The sequence below is a fragment of the Vigna umbellata genome, chromosome 4 (genome assembly GCF_029865625.1).
Source record: "Vigna umbellata cultivar VRB3 chromosome 4, Vumbellata_1.0, whole genome shotgun sequence".
Classification (NCBI taxonomy): domain Eukaryota; kingdom Viridiplantae; phylum Streptophyta; class Magnoliopsida; order Fabales; family Fabaceae; genus Vigna; species Vigna umbellata.
The window spans coordinates 23,296,231-23,316,449 of record NC_142168.1 but is presented as its reverse complement, the minus strand read 5'-3'; the positions used below and the strand labels follow the sequence as shown (position 1 = coordinate 23,316,449).

General features: G+C 32.1%; 2 protein-coding genes and 1 pseudogene across 4 annotated transcripts; all 3 read left to right on the top strand.

Annotated features, from left to right (window-relative positions):
• The first annotated feature begins 72 nt into the window (after positions 1 to 72).
• Positions 73 to 1,228, top strand: LOC124835521 (uncharacterized; annotated as a pseudogene).
• A 3,394-nt stretch (positions 1,229 to 4,622) lies between these two features.
• LOC148199618 (DUF21 domain-containing protein At2g14520-like) lies at positions 4,623 to 8,287 on the top strand. Of its 2 annotated transcripts, none has more exons than XM_088113597.1 (12): positions 4,623 to 4,812; positions 5,006 to 5,082; positions 5,290 to 5,373; positions 5,472 to 5,585; positions 6,231 to 6,317; positions 6,385 to 6,524; positions 6,595 to 6,682; positions 6,841 to 6,914; positions 7,152 to 7,282; positions 7,607 to 7,866; positions 8,000 to 8,046; positions 8,130 to 8,287. In XM_088113597.1, exons 1-12 carry the CDS (start codon positions 4,623 to 4,625, stop codon positions 8,272 to 8,274), a joined length of 1,437 nt encoding a protein of 478 aa, XP_087969723.1. In that variant the 3' UTR covers positions 8,275 to 8,287. The 2 variants fall into 2 exon arrangements, with proteins under 2 accessions (XP_087969723.1, XP_087969724.1); XM_088113598.1 differs by having other exon boundaries at positions 7,152 to 7,304; positions 7,641 to 7,866.
• A 1,010-nt stretch (positions 8,288 to 9,297) lies between these two features.
• Positions 9,298 to 20,079, top strand: LOC148199617 (uncharacterized). 2 transcript variants are annotated; one of them, XM_088111597.1, is made up of 14 exons: positions 9,298 to 9,453; positions 9,592 to 9,737; positions 10,591 to 10,766; positions 10,894 to 11,040; positions 11,135 to 11,186; positions 11,309 to 11,483; positions 12,335 to 12,417; positions 16,364 to 16,576; positions 17,036 to 17,152; positions 17,916 to 18,072; positions 18,210 to 18,317; positions 18,583 to 18,648; positions 18,746 to 19,008; positions 19,675 to 20,079. In XM_088111597.1, exons 1-14 carry the CDS (start codon positions 9,399 to 9,401, stop codon positions 19,774 to 19,776), a joined length of 1,860 nt encoding a protein of 619 aa, XP_087967723.1. In that variant the 5' UTR covers positions 9,298 to 9,398; the 3' UTR covers positions 19,777 to 20,079. The 2 variants fall into 2 exon arrangements, with proteins under 2 accessions (XP_087967723.1, XP_087967722.1); XM_088111596.1 differs by having other exon boundaries at positions 19,672 to 20,079.
• Positions 20,080 to 20,219: the final 140 nt, after the last annotated feature.

The following is a 20,219-nucleotide window of genomic DNA, read 5'->3' as shown; positions in this document are numbered from 1 at the left end:
ACATCTTTTTCTTTTCAACACCTACAAGTTTTCCCGCTCTTGGAAAGAAAACCAGTTACCATATATATACTTACAGCACTTACAGCATCACAGTTCACAGATTTTCCAAGTTCATCCACCATGGGAAACTGTTTATTGGGAGGCATGTCAGATCCTGAAGTAATGATCAAAGTCACAACATCTGATGGTGGAATCATGGAATTCTATGCTCCAATTACTGTGAGTTTCATCACCAATGAATTCCCGGGGCATGGCATATTCCTAAGTCATGAACTCTTCTGCAAACCACTTAGCCAATTTGATGAGTTGGTGGCTGGACAGTCATACCACCTTCTGCCACTCAACAACCAACCGGAACACCCTCCGGCCACCGTCAGCGAAGACAACTGCGCCGCCATTCGACAAGGGCATGTTCGTTCTCATAGTGTTCCTACTACCCCCTACCCTCCTCCTTACAGAATGTCCTTGGACTACCAACACCACCAAGGAATGAGGTTTCTCAACAAAACTTCTATAGAACCTTTCTCTTGTAGGACTAGTACTAGTAATAGTACCAGTAAATGCAGCATTGTTACTAGCGCTGGCAGTAAAAGTAGCAGGTTTTGGAAAGTGAAGTTGGTGATAACTCCTCAAAAGTTGATGGATATTTTGTCACAAGAGGCTAGAACCAAGGAGTTGATAGAGAGTGTTAGGATTGTAGCCAAATGTGGGGTTTCTGCAGGTGGCATTTTACCTGCATCTGCTGCAGCAAGCATAGTGTCTGATCAGTGGAGCCTCTCCAGCAGTGGTAGGAAGTGCTTGTGATTCCTCTAAGATTGATGCATTGGTGGTTGACATTTAGTATAATGCATGAAAAGATATGCAACCAAGTTTCACTCTTTCTTTGTCTTTACACTTGTATTTTTGGTTACTTAGCTCCCCTTTGTCACTGTCATATGTTTCTCTGTTGATTTTGTATCCTTGTAAAAGTTCAGTTTAGAGACGTTCTGTCATATGATATTGTATAGTGTCTGTGAAGTTGTTGTGTACTTGTGGTGGTGGCATGTCCAAGGCACAAATGTGTGAACCTTTTGCTTTTTTTTTTCACTGTTTGGAAGATTGCCAAATCAAGCAGAATTTTGCTACAGAAATTGAGGACTGAGTGCCAACTGATATAGTGTATAGCTATTCAAGTTAAACTTCTGCAGAAATGCTGCTTAGATTTGAAACTAAAAATGATTAAGTGATATAACAGTGAATGTTACCAACATTTTTGTGAAATTAACATCCTTTTTCCTCTTTTCATGTCGAGTTGCTTATGTTTTAACATATTGCTTTTAATAATGATATTTCTTAGGTTACTTTAAAAAGAATATTAAAAGCACATATTATTGTATGAGATACCACCTTTGTTTTTCAAAGAATACGGTATAAAAACCCAAATAAATAAATAAATATCTACAGTAGCATGTTCTAGTATTCTAAATTTTCTTAGGTTGACCATTTTATTATTCTACCGATTCTATAATTGTTTTCATTAATGTAGTAATTTAATTTATATGTGATTTAATTAAATATCTCAATTTAATATTTTATTATTAAAATCTAGTTATATTATTTAATTATTTAAAAGAAAAAGTGGTTGTGAAATCATTTTCCTTAAACTAACTAGTAAGTGTTATATATATATATATATATATATATATATATATATATATATATATATATGTGTGTGTGTGTGTGTGGGTGATTTGTATGCAATATTTTAAAAATGACTTAGTTCCATAGGCAATTTTTTTTTATAATATTTTGTGATAATTTTTTTAATTATTGTTTTATGTTTTAGTTAATGTTCAAGTAAAACTTAAAAAATAGTATTTTAAAAATAATAGGGTGTTTATAATACTAAGATTATATTATTTTATCATATTAAAGTGTTTAAATATAAATCTCTCACTTTTTTTAAAATTTTTTATTCTCTAATTTTCTGTTTGAAGATCGAAGACCGTTGGGACGATCTTTTTGACAAGATATTTATTTTTGTCTGATCAATTTTTCAATTGTGTAAGTTGAAATTATGATCTTCTCCTTTTGAGTCAAATTTATACCGACTTGCATGTGACCTTTCTCTTAGTTGCATGTGAGGTTTTGATCTTCTTTATGAGTATTTGATGATCAGTGATTATCATGGTATAATCTGATCATGTATGTGATGTTTTTATGTGTAGATAGAGCATACATATTGTGAGCTTTGAGGTGTGTTGGATATTTTAGAACTTCTTGAGGTTTTCTAACAAGTGAGGGAAGCTAAAGATTTTAGATGTATGCATTATTTTGGTCTTGTTTTGCATTTTCTAATTCAAGTTAATTTTTTTATTTGGTGACGGGTAATGATTTTCATTTATTAAATTTGTGAAATGTTGGTTGTGTATTTGGATTTAGGTATGAATGAAATTTGTGAATTGACTTTAATTAGGAAATTACCTCAATGCGATTTGATTTGAGCAATCTGAGATTGCTTGAGCTAAGAGCCACAATTTTTATAATTTATGAAGTGTTTAAAACTGTAAAGTAGTTCATGGAATGTAAAATTTATGGTATACTAATATGGCTCTAGGCGCCACTGATAGTGTTGGGCATCATAGAGACAGTGGGTTCTCTGAGTTGGTGTTGATGGCGCTGAAGAGGACTATTAGACGCCACTTGTGCAGGGGTTCTCTAGTTGGTTTGTCACTGGGTGCCACTTCTTGCTGTTGGATGACATTTTCAAGATATTTAAATCTTGGGGGCTCTATTGATGGTTTCGTTGGGCAAGCCTTGGTAAGGCTATGCGAGAAGTAGTGATGGGGGCCACTATGATTGGCGTTAGGCAAAAGCTTTTCAAAGGAACCTTTGGACTCGGTGGTGTTAGGCAGGGTTTTGTGGTGTTGGATGCTATTGTATATAAATTATCTTTTATTGTGTCAAATATTATTATATGTAACTTGGTGATTATTTTAGAATATGTTAAATGTTTTGGACAATATGAACTTGTGGAATATTATAAGGTATGAAATGACTAATAATGATACGGGGATTTCTAGGTAGGAAATCCTTTTGAAGTGTGTTTCATCGTGGATGCATTAAAGTAGAGACACATAATTGAAGTTATCATAAAGATAGAAAAATAAATGATTTAAGAGAATAAAATATTATGAATTTATCCTTTCAAGATTTTAATCTTGTAGATAGATAATAAGTAAATTAATATTATATATTTATTTATTTTTTTGTGTTTATTTTTTGATTGTATTTGAAATTTAAAATGATTTTGGATTGTATTGTATTTTTTTATTTTGAATTGTTCTTAGAGTTTAACATTATTTTGTATTGAAATTTATTTAGATTTAAATTAGAAAAAAATGTTATTTGTTTAAAAAAAATAGTAATTAAGTGAGTTAGTCATTTAATCGACTAATCCGTTATGGTCCGAATGAGATTCAAATCTTTTTGACTCGCTAACAAATAAATTGTGTTAAGTTAATTTACTGATATTTTCGTTATATTTTTATTTTATCAATTTCATTATATTCTTAATGTTTTAGGTTCAGGTTTACGTTCAAAATAAATATATGTTCGTAAAAATAAGTATAAAGATAATTTGGTCAAACTTAAATTATTTGTTCGATATTTCCAATTTTAATATTTTTTTAATTAGCTTAACTAATCATTTTATATGTTCTTTACTTCATTCCAATTGAATTCTTTTATCCACACAATTATAATTTGTTCTTTATTTAATTTATTTTGATTATAAGAAAAAAACAAGTATCATCATCTTCTCATTTATTTCTAAAATTAAACCTGGTTATACTTAGTGAGAATTGAATTTAAGATTTTCTTTATTATGATTTTTTATTATTTAGACTAATAATCTTAAAAAGTATTAATTTTAGTAAACAGAAAATGTATAAAATTATTTAATAAAAGTTTTATTTTCTAAACATAAATAAAAGTAGTCCTATGCACAAAGTTCAAGGGAATAACCCATTTAGTTTATTCATGGGGCATGTAAACTCCATATATAACCAATACCTGCTGAAAGAACATGCTACCTTCAACATCAACTTTGAGTCTTTATATTACAGTGAATTAACAATTGGACCACTCTTCAAAATCCTACTCGAGTTACAATTTTTTTATCACATCTTTTCAAAACGACACTTCAACTTAGTACTGCCAAAACTTTGAAATATAAATATATATATATATATATATATATATATATAATATAATATATATATATATATATATATATATATATATATTTATATTAATTTTCTCAATTGGACAGCACTTTTACGTGTGAAATGTATTATAAACAAATGAGTATCACGTAGAAACCTGTGTGAAATTTAAAAACAAAAAAATAGTATACACCTATCAACTTAATTTTTCTGTCAATTGTTTGACTTTGCCTCTTACAACTCTCCCAAGAGTTGGGAATTCATTATTTGGGACCTTTGATTCTAATGGTGGGATACTCCATTTTTATATTTAAGCATCTGCAGGCAATGGCATCCTGGTTTTTGCTTATATTCTGCTTTCTTACATGCCATGTTCCAATTCTTGTAATTGTTTGTCTTCTCCCATCCAAAGAAAAAATGAGTCCATATTTTGAGGAAAAGGCACCTTGTTGTGGATCTCACTTTTGGGTTTTACTTAGCACTTGTTGGGCTTTTGTGTTATTTGCTGCTATCACATCTGGTCTTGCTCTAGGACTCTTGTCTTTCAGCCAAGTTGATCTTGAGGTTCTTGTTAAAGCTGGGAAGCCTCAAATTCAGAAAAATGCAGGTAGTTCATTGCTTTTTGTTTAGGGTCATTTTCTTCATTTAAGAGTACCTTAACACTCAAGAAAATAAAAGACTTAGCCATGTTCATTTTGGTATACAAATTTAGCAAAAGAAATACAAGAAATTTGGGGTATGAAACTCAACTATTTACTGCTTCATCTTGTTAAGTGATGAAAACATTTCTTTATCTGCAGCAAAGATTATGTCAGTTGTTAAGAATGAGCATTTACTTTTATGCACCCTCCTTATAGCTAAATCTCTGGCACTGGAGGTATGTTAATCAGATCATTTCAAGAACCTTCTTCTGATTTAAAGTAAGCTTCTGCATACTGATTACTAAATGAAAACCAGAACTTTATCTGTGTATCCATATATTATTCCAAATCCAAACATACTTTAAATATATATGCCCTACTGAGATTCAATACCTATCATGCTTATGGTTTGGCACCACTGAACAAAAATTTTGTTACTGAAGGGGGTTTCTGTTTTTATGGAGAAAATGTTCCCTGAGTGGATTTCAGTATTGATGTCTGCCACCATGTTGGCTATCACTGCAGAGGTATAGAAAAATTATCTTTACTGTTAATATATTTAGTTACATTACATACATACATTTGTATCACTATTTTACTTTCTCATCCAAGAGTTTGATCTCAGATTATCCCTCAAGCCTTGTGTTCTCGATATGGTTTAAGTGTTGGAGCAGCATTGTCTCCCTTTGTTCGAGTTCTTATGCTGATTTTCTTCCCAATTGCATATCCACTTAGTAAGGTACTCTTATCTTTACTCAAATAAGAAAAGTTATCAGAAATTTAGTATCTGCAATGAACTAGGACAGCCTTTTTAAGATGTGAAATAAATGTGCAGTGAATTACTGACTCAATCTATTCCAATAAATTATAGACGTGAAGTAGATCAGGGTTTTCAACTTGTAATCTATATTAGGACCATTGCTAAGCTACTTAGGCAATGTATATTATATATGTGTTCCATTATTGTGAATCAGCACATCTGAGATATTATCTATTTTGAAATCTGAAACAATTTCATAGTTTTGTTTTAAAAGACATTTCGAAAGATCAGAGGAGGAGAATGTATTAAATTGTCCATAATCTTTACTATTAAATTAATGAGACTATTGAATATACCATAACAATATATAACAATAACCATTCAGTTTATACTTTTTTACTCTTCAATTAGTATTGCAAATTATATCACTCTTTATTTTAACCTCTCTCAGTAATTACATTAAAAAAAATCACTCAACTAAATATTCAACAAATGAAACTCCAAGAAAAAAAGGGCAGATTCCACTAGTAACATATCAATAAGATAAACAATATAAGCCTAAATGTTAGCTTCTGATACTTTAATTTTCTTTTAATTATATGTTGGCAAATTCTGCCATGGTAGTTATTGGATTGGCTTCTTGGCAAGGGGCATACTGCACTTTTAGGACGAGCAGAGTTGAAGACTTTAGTCCATTTACATGCAGATGAGGTTAGCTTATTTTATTTGCTATAGAACTATGATAACATTTCTTTTATATGCTTAAGTTCACTATCAGGCAGGGAAAGGTGGAGAATTGACACTTCATGAAACTAAAATAATTGCTGGAGCTTTGGACTTAACACAGAAGACCGCTAAAGATGCTATGACACCTTTAAGTGAAACATTTTCTCTTGACATAAACTCCAAACTTGACATGTATGTCCCTCATGTCTTACTATGATGTTTAAGCATTACCTTACCTGAACTTAATTTTTCTACTCTTTAGGCATACTATGGGCTTAATAATGAGCAAAGGTCATAGCCGCATACCAATCTACTCTGGAAAACAGACAAATATTGTTGGTATCATCTTGGTAATATATCAGTTTGATATGTTCAAGTTTATAGCAACTTATACTAGGATCATTTTCTAAGTACCACTTTTGCTGATTAATGTTAAGAGTTGGATTTTAAGTCTAACTCAACCCTACAAAACAGACATCTTTTAATATGTCTGTTCAACCTTGACTAGGTCAGGAATTTAATCTTCTGTCGTCCTGAAGATGAAACACCAATTAAATATCTGACTATCAGGAGAGTTCCTAGGTATGAAACTTCTTTCCCTGTTTTGCTGATGATAAAGGAAGCTTTGAATGACACATATATTTATCATAGGAAGATGACAATGCTTATGATGATGAAGGTGAAGGCAAAGATGAAAAAATAAAGGAAAAAACGGCATAACTAGCCAACAGAAAATTCATGTGCTCAGAATGTTGTACTAATGGATTAATCTCTGTTATTATCTGTGTAGAGCTTATAATGTTCCACTTTGGTTATCAGAGTTGATGAAGATTGGCCATTGTATGATATTCTGAATCAATTCAAGAAGGGTCAAAGCCACATGGCTGTTGTCCTCAAATGTGAAGAAAATATCAGAACTGCTGCAACTGAGAAAGAAGGAAAAACTCCAGGTCTGATTATACCAATGAACAAGTTTTGATTTTGATTACATAAAAAAATTTCCTTGTTTATCCTTGTAAAATTTAAAACTATTGTTTTTTGACTGTTCTAAATTAGTCCTTGTAAAGTATTTTTTTTGCTAATGTTGATCCCTCCAAAATTAAAATGTCATTTGATACTTAACATTCAATTTTGTAATGTATCTTAAAGTTTTATCTGCATTATATCACAGACACCAGTGAAGTCACTAGACATTTCGATCAACACAAACATTTAACTAGTATCACATAGTTGGTTCTTGCAAGTATCTAACCTTGTAGTTGTGAATTTTATAGGACTTGGATCTTCATGTGAACCGGGAGATTATAGTCGCATCTCAACTGATGCATCAGATTGGCATTCACAAGAAACAGAATATTACAGTGCAACCCTGAAGAGCGCCATGAATCGTGAGGGTGACGCAGGTCTTCCACAAAGAATATCAGAGCAACCTGATGCAAGTTCATCCTTTGAGAATGTGGAGTCTTTTCCAACAACAGATGAGGAAGTGATTGGGATAATCACATTGGAAGATGTTATGGAAGAGTTACTTCAGGTTAATGTTACTCACTATGATCGATACTCCTTAGAAATTTGGTTTGCAATTCAATAGCAGCAACAATAGTTAGCGATTTTCTTTCTCTGGCATTCTTAGATTGCTGATATTTTTGTTCTTTTCATCATTCAAGGAAGATATATTGGATGAAACTGATCAATATGTTGATGTTCATCAAAAGTGAGTAGCGTTTCAAAACTTTAACTCATGATCATTGAGTGTATATGTTATTAATTGATTCATTCTCTATATTGTTTGATCAGTATCAAAATAAAACTGCAAAATGCAAGAAGAGTGTCATCTGGGTCATCAAGAAGGGCTTCAAGCTCTCGTCAACAAAGGAGAAGTTCAGATGCATCTCGACTTTACTTTTTAACTCCTTCATATGTATTACCTGTTTCTCCATAACCAGAACTATTCACCACCCATGTTTCACCTCAAGAAATATTTGTCATAAATTTCTAAGAGGAGTATTATGAGATCATGTGATGATTGATGTATAAAATCGTATAAATTTTCAAAATCAAGTTTAATTTTTAGAAGTAAATGTTTTTTTTGTTACTAATCAATCATGAATCATTTTAAGTAAAAATGTTTAGAAGTAGTTATCATAAAAAGTAATAAAGTTGTCAAAAATTTTCTTTTTCCAGTTTTGAAAAAATTGTTGAGATTTCCAACCGTTGCTTAATTTATGTATTTCGTAATTTATGTACCTATGCAATATATAAATATAACTAAGTGTATGTTTATGTTATTGTCTTTAATTATATTTTAAAATTTTAATATTTTGGATTACAAAATTATTATTTTGCTACCTATAAAATAATAAAGAAAAAAATAATAAAAAGAAGTTAATCATATGTTTAAAATAATGCGACCAATTATTATTCTTTAAATACTATTATTTTCCTTTCTTCCTATTTCATACAGTCCATATTGCGTCTCTAACAATGTTTTCATTTAAATTATAGAATATTACACATTAAAAATCACAAGTTAAAATTCAAAATATATATATATATATATATATATATATATATTGATTTAATATATTTTCTGTCATTTAATACAACAAGAACAAACTTAAGATTTTCAAATTTCGGAGTTGCAGAGGAAAATCGTGATGTGCATAACGGAACCTCCTCTCATCCAGTTCAAACAAGAAATTTAGCCTAATTATACTTATCCAGTACAACTTTTTGGGACCTTTTTTTTTTCTGGCACTCTATTCTAATATCATAAACTCCATAATATCTCTTTCTTCCTTCTTCTTCTTATTATTATTATTATTATCACTGTTATTATTATTATTATTTATTATTATTATTATTATTATTATAATAAGGGTGCATGAAGAGAAAGTCCGTTTTGGTTGGGCTAACCCGAACTATCTAGGCCGAAAAGACCCGATCCGGTCAGAACCTTCCATTTTCTTTTCTCTGCGAAATTCAAATTCCCGCTGAAAAGTGAAAAATTACAGAAAGAAAAACAAAACGAAAATATCATCATCAACCACCACAATCAGCAACAACATGAGCGACGTTGATCGCTTGTTCGCGTGCTTCAAGTGCGGTTTAACACCTCCGAGTATGTTCTTCAATTTTTCTCTTTTCTCTCTTTCTCTCTCTCTGCCAAACCCCTAAGAAGCAATGAAATTCCAATTTCTTACTGTTTTGTGTGAAATTAAAAAAATAAATAACAAAATGAATTGTGTTGTTGCCTCAGAATCTGCTACGAGGGAAAGGAAACGAAGCAGAGGAAGATTGGAGCAAGGGAGTTCGGAATCTCCGGGTCCAGGATCGGTTGGAGAAGAACTGAAAACCCCCTTATCACGCATCAGAAAAACCAACATTGAATCTTCCATGGAAAAAGTAATGTAGTTTCTGCTGTTAGAAAAGGACTAAATTTAGATAAAGCTTATGATGCTCTTTCTAATCAAATTAGAGTTTCTTTTTAGTCATCAGTGTCATAAAGTTTCATGAAATGTCAATATAGATTAGGAATTAAAACTTCAATTCTGATTGAAGAACAATTCTAAAAGGTGCACGAGGAGCTCTGTCTAAGTTTTTTTCACCCAATCCATGTCGGTAGTTATCTGAGCTAGTCATCAAGACCAATAAGGAAATTTGGAACACATAATTCATCAAGGAACTCATATAAGGAACCAAGACACCACCTTCAACCCAAATTTTTAAGCCAATGGGTTTTTTCTGAACTTTTTCCTTATATGTTGCTCTTCTTGCTTATTTTCACCTAATGTGGAACTCCATTTCACACTTGACTCCAACAAAATCACAACTTTTATCCCTTTAAACGTTTTGTTTACTTTAAGTAGCTAGGTAACTTTAGCTTGCTTGGTATAATTTATTATTGGATTATTGGAGTTAAAATGTCATGGGATTTGATGTATCTTTCAGTTTAATTGGTGAGTGTTTGGTTTGAGAGCACGTTTCCTGTTTTCACTTTCAGTTATAATTATACTATCTTATTTTCACTTTGCTATGTCTTTGAAAGTTTATAAGTTTAACTTTTTGCTATACATACAAACTTTTGGAAATGAAAACAGAGGATGCTTACTTTTTTATTTATTTTTGTACATTAGATTGCTTCCTCTTCTACCCAAGCTGTTTTTAGAATGTTGCTGTATTTCTACATATATACGTGCAACTTGGCTCATACACTATCCTTCCATGAAAATTAAAATCCTTTGCATTTCAATTTCAGCTTAAATCAGCAGTAGCCAAAAAAGCACAAAGTATTGGTCCTGGGAAGCAATTCTCTCCAATAGTATTTTATGGATCTCCTCATGGTGTGCCTCCCAAAAGGCCAACACGTATGTTATGGCGATTATTACGAGAGATATGTCCTGATCTCTCTCAGAAAAAGACATTGAACGTAAGGTATTGGTTTGTTAGATGGTGCATGTTGGTTATACCCGTTACACTTTCCATATGTTTACTGATTTACTATTCTTTTACTTTATGTATGATGCGGAATATGACTTAATCCTGCTTTGTGTTTGTATAGAAAGGAAGTTTGGATGACATTCCCTAGGCAGGATGAAGCAATGAAGTTTTCCAAAGGGCAAACAGATGTACATGTTTTCAGCTATCAAGACCACTTTAATGGCCAAAGAAGGTTCCTCGTGTCTACTTATACAGAATTCTGGCGAAGGTTTACTTCCCATTTCTTTCTCATATGATTCATTATTTGCAACTAATTAGTAATATCCTTGAGACCATATAATTGCTGATGACCATACACTCAGGTACAAGAATATGAATCCCAAATTTCGACATCATTATGAAGTTATTCAAGAGGTAATAATCTCGTGTTTTTTATATTCACTATATAACTTGCAAAACGAGGTTGTGGTTGCATTGCCTTTAAACTATGTGCTTATTTGATTTTTCCGGTCGAAATGTTTCCTTTTTGCTTCCAGGGTTTACCATGTCACCTTTATTTTGATTTGGAGTTTAATAAGAAAGTCAACAAAGAAAAGAATGGAGAGGAAATGGTTGATCTCTTGATATCAATGGTTTTTGAAGCCTTACATGAAAAATATGCAATTCAAGGAGACCACGATTGGGTTTTAGAACTTGATTCTTCAACTGAAGGTATGGCTTTTCTCCAGGTCTATTACTGTCGTGTGTGTAGCCTATATCTTTGATGAGCTTTTTCTGTTTGCTTACATGAATTCTTGATCCCTTAGCTTTAGCATTGACCAGGATTGAAGTCGTGCACCCCAAAAAAGACTTTTTGTCGTTGTAATCGATTACCAAACATTGTAATCGATTACAACGTGTTGAAGTCGTGTAGGGGGGCACGACTTCACCATGTATAAGCAAAAATGTCTCTGTGTAATCGATTACCTGTGTACAATTTTCTCTTTTTTCTGCCAAATATAATTTACTGAAGAATTTGTGGCTAATCCATGTATATTAAGAGTTGCAGTTTGCTTTGGCACATTGATTTGCTCTTAGGGATCAGTGTTGACTTGTTCAAATTAGATGGCAGCTATCATTGGTGCCGTTTGTTGACCAAAACATTGGGAGTAGTGAATATAAAGATTGTTTGTCTTGTCTAATTTTCACTGAAATGCTTTGGTTGGAGGATTCAGTCCCCAAGACTTTGTGCCAAGTGCTAAGGACTTCATCTTTGAACCAATGGACACCTGAAGCACTTATTATCCTAACTAGTTAAGGATACATATCACGGGATAAAGAAAAAACATAACAAATTCTAAGAGATAATGGGAAATATAGAGAAACTACTACTAAAACATAATCCAAGATACAAAAATAAATTTTCATATATTAAAACATATTGTTAATTCCAACATCGTTTTACAGTAGTTTTTCTTTATTTGTTAATTTTTACAAGTAAAACTATTGTTAAGTGCTTCTACTGTGACTTATGATTTTTCCCATGTTAGGAATGACCCTTATCTCAGTACTTTCATTTGCAGAGAAGTTCTCTCGTCATGTATTAGTTTGCATACCAAAGGCTGCATTTAAGAACAACTCTCACGCAGGTGCATTTGTTTCAGAAGTAAGTCCGAGTATTTTCATTATTTTCAACCTTAGCCAGACATAAATTTTGGATTAGGATGGTTTTCTTTCTATTATTTAGATTTAGTAAAATTATGAATGGTTCATTATTAATTACTTTTTATTGAATATAGTAAAACTAGATATAGGATTAATCTTCTTTGTGTAGAAAATACACTTAAGGTAATGTATTTATAATGAGAATGTGAGCTAAGTCCAAATACAAATGAATATGTAAAAATAACATAATTAACAAAGGGACTATGTTTCCCTAATTAACATAAAATGCAATATATCTAATATTCCCTCTCAAGTTGGTGCATATAAATCGTATACACTAAGCTTGTTACAAATATAATCAATTCTCGGTTTCTGTAAAAACTTAGTAAAAGTATCTTCTAATTGATCATTTGACTTGACGAACTCAGTCTTGATGTCTTTAGATACAATCTTCTCTCGAAAGAAGTGACAGTCAATCTAAACGGATTTGGTTCTCTCATGAAAGACATGATTAGAACTGATATGAAGAGCAAACTGCTTGTTACATGTAATTTTCATTTGAGTGATATCTCCAAACTGTAACTATCTAAGCAATTGCTTAAGCTGGAAAAGTTCACAAGTGACTAAGGCCATAGTTCTATATTTTGTTTCTACACTAGATCTTGCTACAACACTTTGTTTTTTGCTCTTCCAAGAGATCAAGTTACCACCAATAGAGATACAATACTCAGAAGTAGATATTTTATCAGAAGGAGATCCTCCTCAATCAACATTTGAATAGCAAACAACTTTTGTATGGTTATTGGAACCATGTAGCAAACCTTTTCTAGGAGATTCTTTATGTACTTTAATTATAAATGATTGCATTCCAATGATCTTCACATGGGGAATTGAGAAATTGGCTCACCATACTGACGACAAAGAAAATGTCAGGATGAGTAACCATAAGGTAATTTAATTTCTCAACCAATCTTCTATATTGCTCAGAATCTTAAATAGGCTCTCCTTGATTTGGTAGGAGTTTGTTATTAGGATCCATGGGTGTGGCAATAGATTTTGAATTCATCAACTTAGTTTCCTCCAAAATATCCAATGCATATGTCCTTTGAGATATAACAATACTATCGTTTGATTGTGCTACCTCAATACCCAAGAAATATTTGAATTGCCAAGATCTTTGGTTTGAAAATGGTAGCAAAGGTGTTGTTTCATCAGGGATATGCCATGATGGTCACTGTCTGTAAGAACAATGTCATCAACGTGTACTATCAAATAGACATATCCAGTACTTGATTGATGGTAAAAGATGAAATGATCTGCTTCACTTTGAGTCATACCAAATTGTTGAACAACACTGTTAAGTTTTTCAAACCAGGCCTTAGGATATTGTTTTAGGTCATGTAAAGATTTATGAAAGCGACATACCAGTCCAGAAGATTCTCCTTGAGCAACAAATCTAGTAGGTTGCTTCATATAAATTTCTTCTTGCAAATCTCCATTGAGAAAAACATTTTTGACATCCGATTGATAAAGAGGTCATTGTTGAATAGCGACCATGACTAAAAATAAACTAACAGAAATAATCTTTATCATTGGAGAAAAACTATCATCATAATCCAATCCCAAAATTTGTGTATAACCATTGGCCACAAGTCAAGCTTCAAGGCAATCAATAGTACCATTAAGACCAACTTTGATAGCAAAATCCCACTTGCAACCAGATTTAGGATAGGCTAAGGAATCACAGACAAATTTAGGAATGGACACAAGAAATAGATGAAAGGTAGGTATAAAATGGTGGAAATAATCTATGGTAACAAAATAATATAATATGGAGGACAAATGGAAGGTCAGATTCAGTTGTTAGAGCCGGAGGAGGGAGACAAAATAGTTGGTACTTGAAGTGAGTCACTTGGTGGTTGTAGGGGGATGTCTTTGACTATAAATCTGAAATGGTGGAAGAGGAGGATAATCTAACGGTGGACTATGCACAATTGTAGGATCACAAACAATAGGAATAGTAACTGTAGTAGACGAAGATACATAAGAAGAAGAAGGACCCTTAAAGTAAAAAGAAGACTCATTAAACTTGACATCTAGGGAAATAAAATAGCGGTTAAGAGAAGGACAAAAATACTTATATTCTCTTTGTGATCAAATAAATCCTAAAAAAACACATTTGTGTGATCTAGGAGATAAATTATCAAGTCCAGAACTAAAATTATGAACAAAACATGTAGACTAAAAAACTTTAATAGGTAAGGGATGTAAAGGTGCATGAGGAAATAAAATAGAATGAGAAATTTTGTTAGTTAAAACTGAAGACGACATGCGGTTAATAAGATAACATGCAATAAGAATAGCATCATCCCAAAAATGTTGAGGAATCTTACCGTTAATTAAAAGTGTGCAAGTTGTTTCAATAAGATGTCTATTCTTGCACTGGCCACCCCATTTTGTTGAGGTCTATAAGCACATGAAATTCGATTTAGAATGCCATGAGAAGCCATAAAATGTTTAAAAGAATGAGAAACATATTCCCCGACCATTATCACTTTGCAAAGTTCGAATGGAAATCTCAAATTGAGTTTTAATTTTATTATAAAAGGATTGAAATATAGAAAATAAATTAGAATGACTGTTCATTAAAAACAACCAAGTGCATATGTAATAGTCATCAATAAAAGTAATAAAATATTGAAAACCTAAATTAGATGACTAATTTAAAGTTTGGACCCGGAGACATAAAGAACATGATCAATGGTTAAAGATGGAAAAAGATTAACAGTACCAACACCATGGGATATAAGACCCTAGACCCATCAGTCATTGTAACCGTAGGAAATTTGTTTGGAGATTTGTGGCACCTGAATCGAGAACCCAAGGTCCAAGAGAAGAAGGTTAAGTTAGGCCAACAAAAGATATGCGTGCAACAAAAGCAGCGGAACTAGAATTTTGATGATCTTCAAACCATTTTAGAAATTCATTTGAAAGAACAGGTTGACTTGCACTATCAAAAGAGGCAACTGAAGTAGTAATGGAGAAAGAAAAACCCTAAAAATCCAAGGTTCTCCAATTAAGGGAACAAACATAGATCCCGAAAGAAGAGAAAGAGGTGACCACAATGCAGTTGATTGCTGTCCAAATATCCTATTTAGGAACAAGTATGATCATTTCTGAATTTAATTCCTCTCATAGCATAAACATATAAAACCAGAGAAGAACGTTGAAATAAGACAAAGATGAAGATACCACAATCTAACATATTGAATACTCAATGAAGATTTGCCACAAAAATTTTATGCTTTGATAAGTGTTAGATATATTACATTTTATGTTAATTAGGGAAACAAACTTTTGCTATTGTTTGATATTGGTAGATATTGTTGATAGTGTTTTTAACAATATCTTCTATCTACCATATTTATGTTTGGTTGTCATATATACTTGTATCATTTTTCATTATAAATATATTACCCTATGTGTGTTTTAGACACAAGGAAGATTAATCATATACCTAGTTTTACTATATTCAACAAGAACCCGTGTTCTATGACAAGAACCAAGAGAATCCTCCCTCAACAAATTCAAAATTCAAATATTGACTATCAAAAACTTTCTCTAGATACCATATTGAATATAGTAAACCTAGATATATGATTAATCTTCCTTGTGTTAAAAATACACATAGGGTCATGCATTTATAATAATGAGAAGGAGGCTAAGCGCAAATACAAATGAATATGTAAAAATAACATAATTAAGATCGAGACTATATTTCCTTAATTAACATAAAAGGCAATATATTTAACACTTTTTATGAAAATGTTTTTCTTAGTTGGTGAAAGGGAAAGTTTATAGTAGTTATGCAACGCTCTATGACATTTATTTTCTATAGCATCCAGTATCCACTATCGACCATTGCCACTTCGATTGCATTTTAGTAGATATGCTCAAGAGTTCAAAAAGCAAGGGCGAAAGATAAAGGTTTTGATAAATTGTTTGTAAGGAAAGATTCTAGCAGCGAGGAATCTGCAGACCAACTTTTTGTGGATACTGCAGTATATTCTCGGAATCGTTGTTTCCGTCTTGTTCTCTCCTCAAAAGCAGGAAAAAGTTCAGTTCTTCTACCGACAAAGCGATTTAAGTGCAAGGACTTGGTATGGAACTTTTCTTACTAATATTTGCTATTTGAATTATTCCATCAAAATAATGTTATTTGGAAAGGATTTCACCTTGAGGAAAATTACATGAAATTTGGAATGTTTAGTTTTAGTATTTGTTCTTGCATCATTAAAATGGGAACACGAAGAGCCATTATATGAAATAGAGCTCCTTTTAAGAAATTGGTCATTATCATGATTCTTCTCTTAGATCCTATTGGGGTATTAGGTATATGAAAAGAATTTATGTGCCACGTAGAAAGGGTAATAACATGTATTGTTGTCAATTTCCTGTTGAAGACAGTTGTGGGATCTTATTCAATGCAATGAAAGCCAACAATATGCATTATAATGAGCAAATCAGTGTATATATATGTCTTCATTCTGCCTTTTATTCATTTTGTGCAATTTTTTTCTTCGTTAGTTATATTTCTGTTTGATTTTGTTAAGTGACAGGGTGAAGAAGACATGTTCATGGCTTCCTTGATATGCAATATTGATGTTGATTGCCAAACATATCTGGTCTGCAAAACAGACTTAGAATGTGTGAAAACTCTGCATTTTGATACAGAGGTAGATTTGGGCTTTAAGTTTATAAATCTTTTATTGCATCAAATTTTATTTCTTTTTGTTCCAATATGATGCTCGGCTAATGTGCACGTATCCGAAAAGATGTGTTTGTTAGGGCCGTACGATTATCTTAAAAATAATAGAATAATATACATATTTTAAAATGTATAAAAATTCATGAATCATAATAAGTTTATAATTGAAATTCTGAAATCTAAATTAAAAGCATAGGTTTTTAAACATTGCTAAAATAGAAAATATTATAAATCATTGTCATCATAAATTACTTCTTTGGAGTAGTACTATTAATCTCATGTCTTTGTTGAAATAACTTATAAACAACTAGTTTCATCTTCTCTTAATCACGAGACAATATTTCTATGGTTTTATATTATGCATATTTATATGTTTCATGCAGTTGTGTTAGATATAGGTGCTTTAAAGGTGTGGACACTTCACCTATACATATCGGTGAAGTATCTAAAAGTATCGGTATCAGATACTAGAAACAAATAGAAATATTGGTGATTCATAGATTTAGATAATTCATTGAAATACCGGTGCTTCATTCTTTGGTTATTGTTTTCAACTGTGAAAAGTTTACTTTCTTTGTTTAGAAAGTGTTATCATGTTAAATGATTAAATCTGTAGATTTCTTCAAAATCTTTTACCATGTCTGCACATACCCATAACTGAACAGCTTTCTTGAAATTTAAACTTTCATGCGCTTAATTACTTAATTATTATACTTATTTAACTTTGACAGGAGAGTAGTAATGTTAAAATTCCATGCCAAATTCTTCGAGAATTTAAAATGGATATTGGCACAAGTGATCTTTCAACTACATACTTCATGGGAAAGTCACCATTCCCATTTCTGGACAAATTTATACTATCTGTTGCCTCTGTCGGGAATATACCAGGTGATACATGTCAGCTTGTAATGTTGACTTTATTATTTTAACATGTTTTTCATGGTTTCATGTTGTCCCTGGGCTTTTCATGCTTGAGATTTCAGTATAACCCTACTCATTGTGTTGATTTTTTTCTGCAATTACAGGAAACATTCATAGCTGGTATTTTTTATCGGAATTTAGACTAATGATCTACAGCATGACAAAAAATAGATACTGTGAGCGAATTGGCAGACAGCATAAAAGCAATAATGGTAAATCCCCTGAAAGTGCTTTGTTTTTTTATCCTGAAAGGCCGGAACGGCTGCTTGGCTATCTCTGAATGTTAAGTATCCTCTCAAATGAATTTTTATTTTTAGGTAGATATTCCTTGTATTTTGATTATGATACTGTAGTGAAGCCAGGGATTTTTTTTTTCTCGTTTCTGTTTTTAGAAGTGTGGTTGCACCTTGTCTTCAATTTTGCTGTGTTCTCTATTATAGGATTGGAACATACTAATTTGATGATTTTCTGGTCCAGTGATATATGTGGTTGATCTACGAATGGCAGTGTATTATCAGAAATGTCATGATCCTGACTGCAGAGGTTAATATATTTACAGTGAAGCGCTTGAATACCCTTTTCACACTCAGTTCTCTATTCTGTTTTAACATGTTTATTAATTCATTATTCATGAAAACAGGTTACCGGTCTCCGTCACGACCAATCCCAGTTCATGTGTTCTCCAATCCTTCAGATGTAATCGATTCCTCCTTTGGGTTGTTAGATGATGGACAATTAGTAGATAATAAGTGGAGACATGAACTTTATGATAACAAAGAACAAAATTCTCTACAATATGATGACGATGTTGAGGACAACTCTAACGATTCCTGGTGGCGAGAAGCCATAAGAGTTGTTGAAGATATGGAGAATAGGCAAACAAAGACAGAGCTAAGCACGATGGTTAGTAAATCCTAAACTTGATTTAAACCCTACCATTTACATTACAATGGCCATAGGATTCCCTAGTCTGTTATTGTTATCTTGCTCCACTACAAGACTAAAGGCCTATGCCCATTATTTAGACCGTGGTGGCAGATTGTGTTTTCCAATATGAATTTTGTTGGAAAATTATTGGGTGAGGTACGATCAAGTCTAAGTTGTGAAATTCAACGAACTCGAACTGATCACAATTGGTTCCGTTGGGTATTTTGCTTAGATTGCATTTTAGATTGTAAAGAATGGAGCCTGATAGTTTTATTCAATCCAATTTGAGTTGGACAGATTTGATTCTGGTCACTTACAAATTCTTTGATCACAATATAACGCAACTTAGTTTAGTTTCATTTTATTTCAAATTTGACCCAACTTGACCTTTGATAATCCTTTACTATGTGACCTTTTCCAAACGGGTCTTCAACTATTGAAGTAGGGCTATATTTGAATTGAAACTATTGGAGACAGTGTCAACTAGCTCAGCTGGTGAAATCCGTTGCAAGCGATTGTGAAAACCTAAGATGAATATTACCTTTTTGTAACAGTGAATTAATGTGTCTGTTTTATCTTAAGCAGCCACATAATTACATTTACATAACCCTTAATATTACTCAATAAAATATCTTAAAGCAGGAGGCAATTGATGATGATGAGGAGTGGTGGCTGGCTGTAGAAAATACTGCATCCCAGGCTGAACTAGCCAGCTTTAGTCAACAAGAATTTTGCGCCATCTAAGTCCATTGAGTACAAAGAATATCTTCAGGACTTGATAGCTGAAAACTCAGAATCTGCTGCAAGCAACTTATGGATCCTGTGAACTGATCCGCCTAAAGGATAGAAAATGCTCTTGAAGAGGATTGACAACTGATACACGAGCTGTATGAGTTTGACTGTAAATTTTAACCATTTGCTGTGTCGATGTTAATAATCAGGTCAATTCTTCTTAACTATTCCTATCCATTTCATGACTTTCATAACCTTAGTGAAATAAATCGAGTTAACACGCTATAGTTTTTATTTATTATTATTATTTTTCAAGTCATCTCAATCAATTTCATTTTATAGCACTAAGCCGTTCCTGTATTATAGAATGAATATCGAAGGTTTATATATTTGGGAAACCTTGTTAAACAGGATTTTAAAACCGAGATTGTGTGTATTCTTGAAATAATTAAATT

Excerpts from the sequence above, each read along its gene's own strand:
- LOC148199617 (XM_088111596.1), top strand. The coding sequence starts at position 9,399 with ATGAGCGACGTTGATCGCTTGTTCGCGTGCTTCAAGTGCGGTTTAACA. Across the intron at positions 12,418-16,363 it reads CAGGTGCATTTGTTTCAGAA|ATATGCTCAAGAGTTCAAAA; the intron begins GTAAGTCCGAGT and ends GCATTTTAGTAG. Across the intron at positions 18,649-18,745 it reads TCATGATCCTGACTGCAGAG|GTTACCGGTCTCCGTCACGA; the intron begins GTTAATATATTT and ends TCATGAAAACAG.
- LOC148199618 (XM_088113597.1), top strand. The coding sequence starts at position 4,623 with ATGAGTCCATATTTTGAGGAAAAGGCACCTTGTTGTGGATCTCACTTT. Across the intron at positions 4,813-5,005 it reads TCAAATTCAGAAAAATGCAG|CAAAGATTATGTCAGTTGTT; the intron begins GTAGTTCATTGC and ends CTTTATCTGCAG. Across the intron at positions 8,047-8,129 it reads TATGTTGATGTTCATCAAAA|TATCAAAATAAAACTGCAAA; the intron begins GTGAGTAGCGTT and ends TTGTTTGATCAG.